Source organism: Lygodium microphyllum, chromosome 27, assembly GCF_053477565.2.
Source record: "Lygodium microphyllum isolate KBCC chromosome 27, Lygodium_microphyllum_v1.1.10, whole genome shotgun sequence".
Taxonomy (NCBI): Eukaryota; Viridiplantae; Streptophyta; class Polypodiopsida; order Schizaeales; family Lygodiaceae; genus Lygodium; species Lygodium microphyllum.
The window spans coordinates 32,528,759-32,542,465 of record NC_141161.1 but is presented as its reverse complement, the minus strand read 5'-3'; the positions used below and the strand labels follow the sequence as shown (position 1 = coordinate 32,542,465).

The following is a 13,707-nucleotide window of genomic DNA, read 5'->3' as shown; positions in this document are numbered from 1 at the left end:
GCAGGTTGCATCGTCGAGGTGGAGACACGCAGTCCAGCGCACTGCATCATTGTATATCTTTGTATTCAGCATTCTTTATACAGCAAATCTTCATCGTCCACTGTCTCTTTCTCTTCCTTCTCTCTCTGCGTTCTCTCTCTCTCAGTCCTACGCTTCCGCACCGCTGCACTCTGACATGGTAACAGAGCAGTGTTTGAGGGCTGACTGAGCGCAGAATCAACCTGAAGAGGAGTTTCCATCGCGACACAAATTTGTGTTTTTTGCGTTTAAGGGCAGACAGGAGGGCTGCGCCTTGGAACAAGGCTGAAACGAGTGTGGGTGCACAGGAAAGGAGTACAGGTGGTGGATTTGCTGCTGTTTACTGCTGTTTGACGCGGAGGAAGTTTGAGTTTTCAGCCTACAAGTGCAGGTTTTGCTTTTTCATCGCCTCCGGCGGGTGAAGAAGCTCCAGGACGCGGAAGAGCCTTAGCAGGCTGAGTTTTCCCAGTCAGAGGGGGCTGCTTTTGCGTTTGAGAAGGCATTGCAGTTAAAGATGTCTACAGACATGGACTTGGAGTTCCAGGCGATTATGGACCGGAAGGTGCCTGTCTTACCGGCTCTTCCTACAGATCAGAAGCTCGACGGCGACAACTACCGCATTTGGCGCGTCATGATGTTGGCCATCCTTGAGTCCTATGATTTGGCGGAGTTGGTACAGGAGGAGATTGACCGGCCCTCGGTAAGAGATGAGTCCAAACTCTCTTCCGATGCTCGTGCGGAGTTGGCCAGGGCCCAGTCTCATTGGGACAAACTGAATGCCAGGATTCGATCCTTTCTCTTTCTATCATGCACTACAGCCGTGATCGCTCACATCGAGCACTTGACGGTGGCTCGGGAGATATGGCTGGAGCTTGATCAAATGTACAATCGGATGACCCTGATGAAGAGGGTTTCTTTGGAGGTATAGATGCGGACCTTGTCCGTCAATAAGTCTTCTTCGCTACGGGAACACATTAACAAGCTAAGGCAGCTACAGATGCAGGTTCAGAATGCGGGGAAGCCGATTTCCTCCGAAGACATGGCGATCACACTATTGTCCCAGTTGCCACCACGATTCGGTACATTTTACTCTGCCCTTATTGCTTCGGGGCGAGAGTCTACTCTTCGGTGAGAAGAGTTGGTTCCTATGGTCTTGGACCAAGAGGAACAGTTAAAGGGACAGAATGCTTCCAAGTCGGAGGCGCTGACAAGTCAAGCCTCTCAGAAGAAGGGGAAGGACCAAAAGAAGAAGAAGAGGGATAACAAGTCCAAGAAGGACAAGGAGAATGACAAGGACAAAGACTCCACATGCCATATTTGTGGAAAGACTGGCCATTGGAAGAAGGATTGCCCTGACAAAGACACGAAGGACACCAAGAAGAAGGACACTAAGGATTCTGGAGCGGTGGCTGCACCCTCATCAGCTGCATTTCTTCATCTAGCTGTCATTGAGGACGCTTCACCGAATGCTTCTGATACTGCGATGACGGCTCCCCAGGTTCGAGAATGGATTGTTGATAGTGGTGCCTCACGGCACATGACTCCTTCATCAGATGGTGTTGCCCAGCTGCGACCCTCGCGTGGGCAGATTCTCATTGGAGACAGCTCTTCAGTTTCTATTGCAGGTCGGGGTAAGATGCAGCTTATTCCGGATAGACGAGGTGGTACCCATACCTCAGAGGTTTTGCATGTACCAGGATTAGGGTACCATCTCCTTTCAGTTCATAAGATTTGCTCCCTTGGTCTTTTGGTGGAGTTTGACAGTTCTACGGTGCGAGTCCTTGATCGTGGATCGAGGAAGGTTCTCTCATCCGGATATGAGGAGAACAGCATTTACAAACTGAAGTCTTCCACTGCCCTCTTTACTCTTCTTCTTACCTCACAGTCACAGTCTGAGTTATGGCATGCTCGGTTTGGTCACCTGAACTATGACTATCTTCGGAGGGTGTCACGTGGACAGCTTGTTCGAGGGTTGCCGGATATAGTGGTGAGCCAGCAGCCATGTGTCTCCTGCATTCGGGGGAAGCAGCATCGGGATGCCATTCCCCACACAGCTTCGCGGCGGTCTACTTCACCGATGGAGCTAGTATCTACGGATCTATGTGGCCCTATGAGGAAGGAGTCCCTGCGTGGGAGCTCGTACTTCATGCTAATCGTGGATGACTACAGCAGGATGACATGGGCCTATTTTTTGGCACTAAAGTCAGAAGCTTTCTCGCACTTCAAGGATTGGCTTCTCTTTGAGGAGAACCGATCAGGCCGGAAGTTGAAGACCTTGCGATCCGACAAGGGAGGTGAATTTGTGTCTAATGAGTTTGCTCGGTTTTGTGCAGATCGAGGAATTCACCAGGAGTTTGCCAATACCAATACTCCTCAAGAAAATGGTATTCTTGAACGGAAGAACCGCAGTGTGATCGAGATGGCGCGCACCATGATGGAGCACCGACAGACCCCTCAGGTTCTGTGGGCCGAGGCTGTGGCTACTGCAGTCCACATCCTTAATCGATCCCCTACTTCGGCCGTGGAAGGGATGACTCCATTTGAGGCTTATTTTGGGACGAAGACAGATGTTTCTTACTTTCGGGTCTTTGGGTGTGATGCCTATGTTCACATTCCCAAGGCTCACCGTGATAAATTTGAAGCAGCTTCCCGAAAACAGGTATTTGTTGGCTACAGCTCCCAGTCCCAAGGCTACCGACTGTATGATCCCGTCAAGCAGGATGTGTACACTAGCCGTGATGTGCGGTTTGTGAAGGTTCCGCCTACTTCAACGGGTGAGGAGCATCCCGTTCTTGGAGATCCAAGGGAGAGTTGGGCTCCTTCTACAGTTCCACTGGAGCCCGTGCCTTTTGATTATGATTCTGTTTCTGAGACAGAGTCTACTGTTCCACCGGACGCCTCTGAGGAGTTACCACCGGTGGATATTCCAGAGTCTTCTGCTGATGGAGAACGTCGAGGGGAGGTTCGGCCTCCTCCTTGCTGGGCCCGTGACACACTCCGTGATTCAGGGATCGAGGGGGTTCCTGAGGAGTGGGGACCGCAGGATGGTCCGCGGCGGTCACGGAGGCACCAGGCACATTCGACGGAGCTTGTTTGCTCCAACTATTGTTTGATGACCCGTGTTATGCAGGATCGAGAGCCCACCTCTGTGAAGGAGGCTTTACAGTCCGCACCATGGAAGAAAGCTATGGAAGCCGAGTTGGAGGCTATTGAGAGGAATGGCACTTGGTCACTCGTGCCCCGCCCCCCGAAGAAGAAGGTGATTGGAGTCAAGTGGGTCTTCAAGACCAAATATCTCAGTGATGGTACTTTGGATAAGCACAAGGCTCGCCTTGTTGCTAAAGGTTTTGCACAGTGCCCAGGGATTGACTGTCATGACACCTTTGCCCCCACAGCTCGTATGGCAACCATTAGAGCTGTTCTTGCTTTGACTGGCCATAGGAGATGGCCTGTTTATCAGTTGGATGTGAAGTCAGCCTTCCTGAATGGTGATTTGAAGGAGGAGATCTACATTGAGCAGCCTCCTGGCTTTGGTTCTTCAGATGGGAAAGTCTACAGGTTGAAGAAGGCCTTGTATGGCCTCAAGTAGGCCCCGCGAGCTTGGAACGAGAAGATTGATACGTTCCTCCAGTCTCAGTTGGGATATCGGCGGTCCAAGGCCGATCCGCAGCTGTATGTTCACACTTCCGAGGATGGTTGTGTGCTATTTGTCTTATATGTTGATGATTTGATTGTCACAGGTGATGCTGCACAGCAGGTCCAGGAGACAAAGTCAGCTTTACATCGGACGTTCGAGATGACGGATCTGGGTCTACTTCATTTCTTTTTGGGCCATGAGATTTATCAGTCTCAGAGGGGGATCTTTATCTCTCAACAGAGATATGTACAAGAGCTCTTGGTGTCTTTTGAGATGGAAGATTGTCGGGCCCTCTCTACTCCTATGGATCCGAACTGGAAGGCCACTTCCCATTCAGCTTCTCCTTTGGCGGATGCATCCCACTATCGACAATTGATTGGGTCTTTGATTTGGCTTCTCAACACCAGGGTTGATCTATGTTTTGCTGTTGGGCTCTTGGCAGGGTTCATGAGTGAACCTAAGACGGTGCATTGGCAGGCTGCTCAGAGGATACTTCGGTATCTGAGGGGGACGTCTGATCTAGGAATTTATTACCCCGCAGGGACAGATGGGTCAGATCTTGTACTTGCAGGTTGGAGCGACTCGGATTGGGCCGGTGACGTGGACCACAGGCAGTCTACTACAGGTTACTGCTTTACTTTGGGTGTAGGTGTTATTTCATGGAGTAGCAAGAAGCAGCCCACGGTAGCCCTTTCGTCTACTGAGGCGGAGTATCGGGCCGCGTCTTCCACCACATGCAAGGTTGTGTGGCTTCGGAGATTATTGGAGGAGCTTGGGTGTCCCCCAGACTCGTCCTACATTGCTGCGATGTGACAATGAAAGTTGCATTGCCTTGGCAAGGAACCCTGTTTTTCATGCCCGGACGAAGCACATTGAGATTCAGTACCACTTCATCCGAGAAAAGCTTCTGGATGAGACCATCACTGTGGAGTATTGCAAGACGGAGGACAATCTTGCGGATTTGTTTACGAAGGCGCTTCCTCAGGCTCTTCTTCGGCGACATTCCAGATCCCTCAGGCTTCTGCCCTGTCCAGGCTCTGAGAGGGGGTGTTAGAGATCATAGCCTGTTTGGAGGGCAGGCAGCTGCACAGTCGGACCAGCAGGGCAGCTGCACAGTCGGACTGTGCAGTCGGACTGCCACGTGGCAGTCGGACTGTGCAGTCGGACTGCCACGTGGCAGTCCGACTACCTGCAGCCCAGTCGGCTGCATTTAATGCAGCCGACCTATTTTCTGGCGCCCTATTTTCAGGCAGTTGTCGGCTATAAATACCCGACATTCTCAGCAGTCTGACACACACTTCTCTGACGCAGATTACAGACCGGTGACGCGCAGTTTCTGTCTCTGTTCACAGATTTCAGACAGCAGACAGTGCAGACTGCAGCAAGCTTCGAGGTGGACAGCAGGTTGCATCGTCGAGGTGGAGACACGCAGTCCAGCGCACTGCATCATTGTATATCTTTGTATTCAGCATTCTTTATACAGCAGATCTTCATCGTCCACTGTCTCTTTCTCTCCCTTCTCTCTCTGCGTTCTGTCTCTCTCAGTCCTACGCTTCCGCACCGCTGCACTCTGACAACCCCTACAAGAACCGATCTTTGTTTGAGAAGTGTTAGTGTCAATTCACTCTACTAGGGGTATGACCTCCCTAATGCCCTCCTTCATGTCTCTCCACTCTAATGTGTTGGGTTTGACTCATGCCTACGCTCACAAAGGAGTGTCACTGATCCACAGTGGGACACTGGGACACTTTTTACTCTCCGTACAAGAGGTTTTTTCCCCCAATATAATATTCTCTATTTTGTGTGTTTATGTTACACAGTCGGTTTTACAATACTTTACACCGTTTGGGTGTGAACACACCTTAACAACCCTAAGGTCTAAGGGTTGTACTTTGTACTTTCACTTACACACTAGGGAATTGCATCATGTGTCGAGCTATGTCTTCACTCTCACTCTCTCTACTATCTATTGTGTACTTTCAGCTGAGAGTTGTTATCTTCTCTCTCACATTTGGTATCAGAGTTCAGGCTCAGTCAGCTCCAAGCTCGCCACCCCAAGCTGGTCAACCTCTGCTTCCTGCTTATCCAATTGCAGTATAGGCAGTTCACCCCCTTAGCGCCACCAGCAGCTTGATTGCAGAAGCAACCAACAACGCCAGCACCTATAGCAGGCCAGCGTGTGCCACTGTCCCCCGGTCTGCCAACATGTTGCTTATAGCGCCGCCCCTCCCCTGGGTTGTAAGGTAACCACCCTGCGCCAGCTCCACCTAGTCTAGCACACAGCCAGCGCCTCCACCTCAACCCCATGAGTGTCCACACCTGCCATCACCTCCGCCAAGTTGACCCTGCTAGCCACCTCCTGAGCTCTGTGCAGCTCCACCAGGCCTCCTGCCTCAACCTCGGCTCACATTCAAGGTAAAAGGTACATTTAATTATTTTTTATTCAAAAATCCGAACTACAGCAAGGGGCTTTTGCCTAAAGAGTGCATTTCTACTCCTAGAAGTGCTTTTGGGCACACCCATTGCAGAAATTTCTTGGGATTCGGGTCACAAAATTTGGGGATTTTGGATGTTTAGTAGACATTGGCACATGTACTGAAGATTCAGTCTAAAATAGACTGAAATTGTGCACTTCGGATTGCTAAATTTTGGGCCTTTTGCATTTTATGTGTTGTGATCAAGTGTGACAGTTTAGTTAATTATAGCTTGGTGTATGCTGTAATTTCTGGAAATTCGCAGATTTCCAGGTTGTTCCAACTTCGGTTCTTGCTCTTGCGTTTTTTGAAACAATGACATGACCAATCAAGGACAGAGTGATGTATTCACTTATATATCCAAAGAGGATAGATTGGACAATAATTGTTAAAATATTGAAGATACATGCTAAGGAGGATCACTGATGAGCAAATAGATAATCATAATGAGGCATAAGCAATGACAAAGAAGAACAATTGATATTATCCAAGCATAATGCAAGTAAAACTAAATGATAATGATTGATGAAATGAGTGTGAGGATGAGTGCCTTTTATAGGCTTACAGTAGGTGGTATTGGTAGGTGGAAAAAAGTGGAAAGTGACCATGGTATTCACCATCCGTAGTTTTAATAAACCATGCATACATGACCTAGTCTAAGGCTTTATTTGCAATGTGTTTTTTTGCCTTGTTGTTCCTTACAAAGAGGCTATAGTGGATGTGAATGCACATTTCTCAACACCCCTCCTCAATCACAACCAAGAAAGACATTGAGTATACAGAGGCTGTCATGAGTAGAACCTTGCTAAGTGTAGACATGAAAAGAACCAACCATACAAAGCTAGAGGCTGTCACAAGGCCTCACTAAGTGTGTAGAGGCTGTAGTGTGTAAAGGTTACATGAGGAGTACATGAGCTTATGGTAAGAACATTAGGCAAGTCCACACTTAAAACTTAAAAAAGTCTATCAGAAAATGAGCTACAAAAGAGGGACTGGTAAGTCCTATCCTTTTGTTCTTGGGTATCTTCTTTTCTTCTCTTGACCACTTGTGATTGACCACAAGCCTTTCTTCATCAGAATCGGTTTGATCCTAGTTTGCCATGTATGGAATCTGGCACCATTGAATCGAGCTGTCGGTGAGTCCTTGCCCATCTTGCAAGATCAGCAGCGAATCAGCTCCAAAAATTTCATATTTCAGCAGTAGAAGAGTTGAGCACAAGTGCCAAGAAGCACTAGGTGATTAGTATCAATGAGATACCAGGTGGCTAGTATGCCCTTTGAACTTGAGATCTTCAAGGTCTTGCAGATCTGAGTCTTCCCCTCCTTGATTTAATGTTGAAATAGCACAAAAAACTTAGATTTGATCAGAGGCAAAGCTAATTGTGTCATATGACATAGTGACAAGAGTCACTAGATCAGTATCAAGAGACACTATGCTTGACTATGCTTCAATCTTGCAAAAAAAATCACCAAGATCTCCCCTCCTAAATAATTTGTTGTGAGAATATATACCAAATCCAACAATATTTGAGTGGTAACACTATGGCTTAAGTGGCAGAGGAAAGAAATGAAGTGAAATAGAAGCTTGAAGTTGAAAGAGCTATAGCTTCTCTGTTAGGGTAACAACAAGCGGCTGATTTTTTGTTGATTGCAGCATGTACAGGTGATTATATAGCAAGAGATTTGATGGGGAGGTAGATTAGATAGTAGGCTTCAAAAGCCCCATGGAAATCATCAGCAATGTTGCACGTACGAACTGCACAAGTTGTACGAACGGACTACAGACGCGAACAGGCAACGACTGAGAAACCACACAATGCTAGAGAGAAGAGCCACCAATGTCACACAATAAAGTGATAGGAAGGAGCGCCTTGAGTCAAAGAAGAGTTCCCCAGAAGAAAGCCCGAGTTATAGTGGCCTTATTTGAGAGATTTAAGCCCTCCAATGAAGGTGGGTGGCTATGGAGGTAGGGGAGAGATTCATCGAAAAGTGGAGGGAGCCAGAAATTCAAACTAGATTGACCCAATCGGTGGCCTAATGACTCATTAACTTGAAACCCGCTCTAATATCATGTTAAAATATTGAAGATACATACTAAGGAGGATCACTGATGAGCAAATAGATAATCATAATGAGGCATAAGCAATGACAAAGAAGAACAACTAATATTATCCAAGCATAATGCAAGTACAACTAAATGATAATGATTGATGAAATGAGTGTGGGGATGAGTGCCTTTTATAGGCTTACAGTAAGTGGTATTGGTAGGTGGAAAAAAGTGGAAAGTGACCATGGTATTCACCAACTGTAGTTTTAATAAACCATGCATACATGACCTAGTCTAAGGCTTTATTTGCAATGTGTTTCTTTACCTTGTTGTTCCTTACAAAGAGGCTATAGTGGATGTGATTGAACATTTCTCAACAGTAATAACTATTCTCTATGGTCCTTCATGATGAAGAATATGCTGATTGCAAAAAATCTTTGGAAGTATGTTAGCAATGAAGAAGTCCGACTGTCCTAGAGTTGTGGCTCATACAACTCCTCCTCAAGAAGGAGATGGTCAAAGGCCAGATCTAGCTCAGCCACTTCCCCGAAGAACAATTACACAGAAGGCTTGGGACACACTTGGGATGCCCAAGCATTGTCATTGATTGCATTAGCAATTCGGCAATCCATAATCCCACGTTTACGGTCTGCTACTTTTCCATGAGTAGCATGGCTCACACTTGAGCAAATGTTAACTAGAAAAAATGAGACACGCATTTCTTTCTTGAAAAAAGAGCTTGATAATATGAAGATGGATGAAGGTGATGCCATGCAGGATCATCTTAACAAAATTCAAGACTTGCGTGAGCAGTTGATGAATATAAGTGAGTACTATTCTGATACATAGATAATCTCTACTACTTTGAATTCCTTGCTACCCTCTTATTTGGCCTTTCACATGGCCTTAGATCTCACCATGAGAATTTCTCTACAGTCTTTGGGTCACTTTGGGTGGATCCCTTTGGGTGAGTTGGCCTCTTCTCTTGCAATAGTGTTGTCCAGCTCCTTTCGAGCTCTAGGAGGAAAGGACCTAGGCATCTCTCATCCTCATACTCCATGACGCGACGAAGAGGTTCACCAAGCATGTTAGTGGAGCAATTAGGGACCACATCATAGCTGAGATTATGTGCAGACCTTGAGATCAACTATAGCCTACAATTTCCATAACATATTTCTATACATAGTTCTATCATATTTGGGTTTCCTTTTCTTTCTACAGATGGGACAACATTAGACATGGTTCTACTCTAGCATAGTCCCATCATAAAGTTATTCTTAGCATCGTTTCATAGGCCACTAACTTATTTTAATGTTATCTTCACCTTACTGACGAGATAACATTAGACATGGATGTACTTTGGATTTTGTCTCATATGCCACATTGGCCTTATGTGGACATTAATATTTCTTTCTTTCTTTCTAGTCTGTGTTACTGAGGATGGGGAGCCCTTATTCTCAGAAAATGAGACCCAATCATGTTGCTAGGCCCAAGCTCTGGATCAGCTCTATGCTTGGGCATTAGATGCCAGTCAGTCATTGCATACAGGTTGCAAAATGATACAAATAAAGATGAACAGCATATTCATATACTGCTTCCCACTGCTGCAATTTCCCCTGCAACCATCTCATTGCCCTAGATTCAAGCAAAATCAACAATTGAGTTCACATACATTCTATGAATATAGGGCCACTAATACTGGAGAATAATACAAATGCTTAAAGCCACACTCCAACCACATCCTGGAGTATATGTCCAGCATGCAAAAGAGACTATCTATGAGCTCTGACCTTATTGTGGACAAATTCATATGACCCTTGATCTAGCTTTGTAACAACTAAACATCCAAGTTATCTAATTGATCAATTGTAATTCCAAAGCTTTTTCTTGCATCACTAGCATGTGGAAAACCCCTGGTATGTTGTCCTCCCTCGCAGAAGATTTGTAAAAATCCTCACAAACTAATGCTTCTGTAACCATTATTAGCAAGATTTGGAGCAGTGGCAGCTGGTGGAATTCTAGATGCCTGCAAGTCTGTCTTTGTGTATTGCGTTCTCCCCCACTCTCACACAAGCACCAATTCTTCAAGCACAAGAATAATCCACTTGGTCACAAGAAAGTAAAAGTTTGCAACTGACTGCATTGTTTCTACAAGAGAAATCTGTATTAGGGAAAGCTACACCTTTGTGAACTCTCCAAAAAAATGGCTAAATTATCAAACAGACCTGTAGTGAGGTGCCATCTATCCATTGAAATTATGTGAGAGAAGTTACAACATATCGGAGTACAAAATAGTGTAACCTGCAATAGTTTCTTTTAATTCAGGACTCTACATTAGATTGTGCAAAATTCACTTTGTGAAACTTACAGATGTAAAAAGAGCTTCATCTTCCCCTGGGAAAATGTACTTGATATACATTCCTCCTATCATAAGAACCAAATGCATCAAGGAACAATATGATGTTTACAATGAACAAAAAGCTGTAACATTACTTTTCAAAAAATTTGATTTTAGTTGAGGAACTGTAAAACAGTCTATCTGTGGAAAAACATACCACATTTATACAAAAGCTAGTACACTTTATCATTCCAAGAAAAGAAGATTATGTCAATAACCACAGCAGAAAGTTAGAACTCAAGTTTTGAAACAATACAATGCAACCTTTTAAATGCAAAAATTTATAGATAGGGAATACAGCTCCAAGCTCTTCACTCATAGAATAGTTTCTTGTACATGTGCAGTATACAAAGCCAATGTAATGTTGTAGTGCCAGAACCTTAAGTGTCTCCAAATGGGAGGGTGCCTGAATCCCAACTCCCCCACTCTCTACTTTAGAGGTATTCTCAAACCTGGATTGGTATTCTCTCTAGATGGGCATTTGTCTTGGTGTGAAAAGATGCTGTCCTTCTAAAGAGCTGGAGCCTGTCACTAACTCGTCACTGAAAACTAAAGTGTGAAATGGCACTTGAAGTGCTTTTCTGGAATTCTGGAATCTTACTCCATCTTCTTGAGCTACTTCATACCCTCAATAACATAGCCTTCTTATAGGTGACTGATAGATCCAGACAGTGGTGCTGCATATCACCAAGTTACAAAGCCCAAATAGCTTTGGAACAAACTTCAGTAGATAGCTCCAATTAATATCATACAATTTTCTTTGTATTTGTGTTTTTTATTCAAGAATATGTGCATTAACTCTTTCATTATTCCAATAGCCACACGGATGGGAACCCAGAACGCAAATGAGAACAAGAATGAGAATGCCACTAGGGCAAGGGGGCCAATGGCGAGATGCTAAAGCAGAGAACCCCCCGCCTGCCCCATTTTGTATCCGGAAACCCCCAATTTTGTTACGCATTTGCTCCTATTCTCTTATTTCTGCTCGGTCAATTGCAGCCCTTTCACAAGGTATCTTTCTGTCACAGATTTCCCCTCCTTCCTGTCACAAAACTGCACGCAATATTTTCAACAAAGGATTAGTTTTGCAGGCCCTGTATGATGCTGTGGTAGAACATTGCCATCACAAACCTTTGTGCAATTTTCCTTCCCACAATGCTCAACTCAAGGTCCAACATATATGCAGCTGCAAGCAAAGGAGAAACATAGGCATCCCACCATGTCAAACATAAGGTGTGGATCTCATCATACTAATCCTCATAAGGCTCTCAATCATCTGTCCATAGCCTCATAGATCTTACTAATACATGGCTGCATAGCATCTATGAGGTGCCACAAATATATAATGGGCTGAACAATGGTATCAACCCTCTTCACCTCATCCCAAAATCCCATGTCCTTAGTTGTGCCCATGTATGAGATCTGTAGGAGTAGAAGCCAAATGGGAGCTCCTCAAATTATCAATGAAGAACTATTTCACTGCACTACTGCACTCCCTTAAGTGACCCAACATCAAGAGGTTGTAAGCAAAGAAAGTATCAAGTATTTGAGGAGTATTCTTTTGGACTTCTTTGAGAAGTTATGACCAGCAAACTGATGTCATATTTTCCAGGGTTTTCTGAAATGGGACCTATGAAATGGGTTTCATAGGTTTCGTACAAGTTTTGAAAAAGGTTAGAAACAAGTTTCATTCAAGATACAAAAGAACTATCAGACTTCATATACACATTGAATATGGGTCATGCAACATAGGGAACACAAATTGATTATGATTCATGATTCCAAAAAACGTAAATGATAATTCACCATATCCTGAATATTTACATGCATTGTGATCCATTATCCATGACCAAAGAGTGGCTTTGACCGGCCACAGCGGTCACCAAGAAGCCACCGAGGTTCCTAGAGTACAGCGCTAGGACTGGCAAACACGTACTGATGCAGGAGGACATAGATTAGGTGCCGTCCCGTAGCAGGCACTAGGTGGAGCACAGCATCACGGAGCCCTTATCAAGCATTTTTATGAAAACTGAAAACCCCTAGTCAAATTGTAATTAGGTTTTATTTCTGCTTGCTTAGTTGTTTGCGTGACTATTTGTTTTGTTGTTTTGTAATTGGATTTCTTGTGTTTGTCTAGCTTAGGATTTGTTTCTGTCATTTTGTTTGATTTGTTGAGTGTGAAACTTGATAGCCTTGGTCGAGCTTGGTATTTTTTTGGACAGGATGAAGCTTGTGTTTGCTAATAGCTACAAAACATTGTGGAACAAGGTATGTTTTCTTGTCGAGACTTTTGCGCATCACAGGGACTATGGGTTCACGAGCACTTCACCTTGCAGTTGATGCACTACACTCGGGGGTCGTCTCCTGATTTTCTCAAATACTTCCATGCCATGGGATGGGATTATGCACGTTTTGCACCTGTCATTGAGCACTAGCACGGCATGATATCCGCTGCAGCTATATACAGTAAATCTTAGATGCACGCGCACATGAGAGGGCACCTGTTATTGAGCACGTACATTTCTTGCACGCACGATATTTGGGATGTTCATCACAAAAATAGAAACCTCTCGTTGAGTGTGTAAAGTGGTTGGGTGAGTTTAAGGGTCGTGTGAAAGACGCCGTCAATTGTGAGATGGGTTGCTTATATCTGGTCAACATCTTTAGGACCATCATTTCTTAAGTGATTGTGAGATTTTGGATGGGTGGAGCGGAGATTAATATTTTATTGATGAGAGTTGAGAGGTGAGGATAAAGATTTAAATTAACAAGGAATTTTGCTTGCATTTTGCATGACGCACGATCACATGTAGATAGACTAGGCACAATATCTTCAGTACATCCATATTTTTTTTGTGTGAGCATTGTTTGAATGGTAGCATGTTATGGATTCGATCAATTGCATGTTTTCTCAAATCATGTATGGTTGTGCACAAAGTTCTCTTTCATAGTATATGCTGCTAGGGCACACTGCATAAAAAAACAGGTTCATATCCAGAGAATATTTATTTTGAAGACTCAAGGATCAAAGGAAAAGGTCGTACGTTTTACATCGTTAGCGAGTATTTCTTGAAGAAAAAGAGGACATGTGTACTGAAAGTATGTGCAATTACAAGAACAATAGGCCAAGGAA

General features: G+C 44.6%; 1 protein-coding gene across 2 annotated transcripts in view; it reads right to left on the bottom strand.

The window, feature by feature from the left end:
* LOC148012189 (uncharacterized) overlaps positions 1–13,707 on the bottom strand; it is a 78,750-nt gene that overhangs the window by 37,072 nt on the left and 27,971 nt on the right. For both annotated transcript variants that reach the window (XM_087668955.1, XM_087668956.1), the window contains exon 4: positions 10,545–10,600. In XM_087668955.1, coding sequence (XP_087525081.1) covers positions 10,545–10,600 — 56 coding nt within the window. The remainder of the gene's footprint in view (positions 1–10,544; positions 10,601–13,707) is intronic.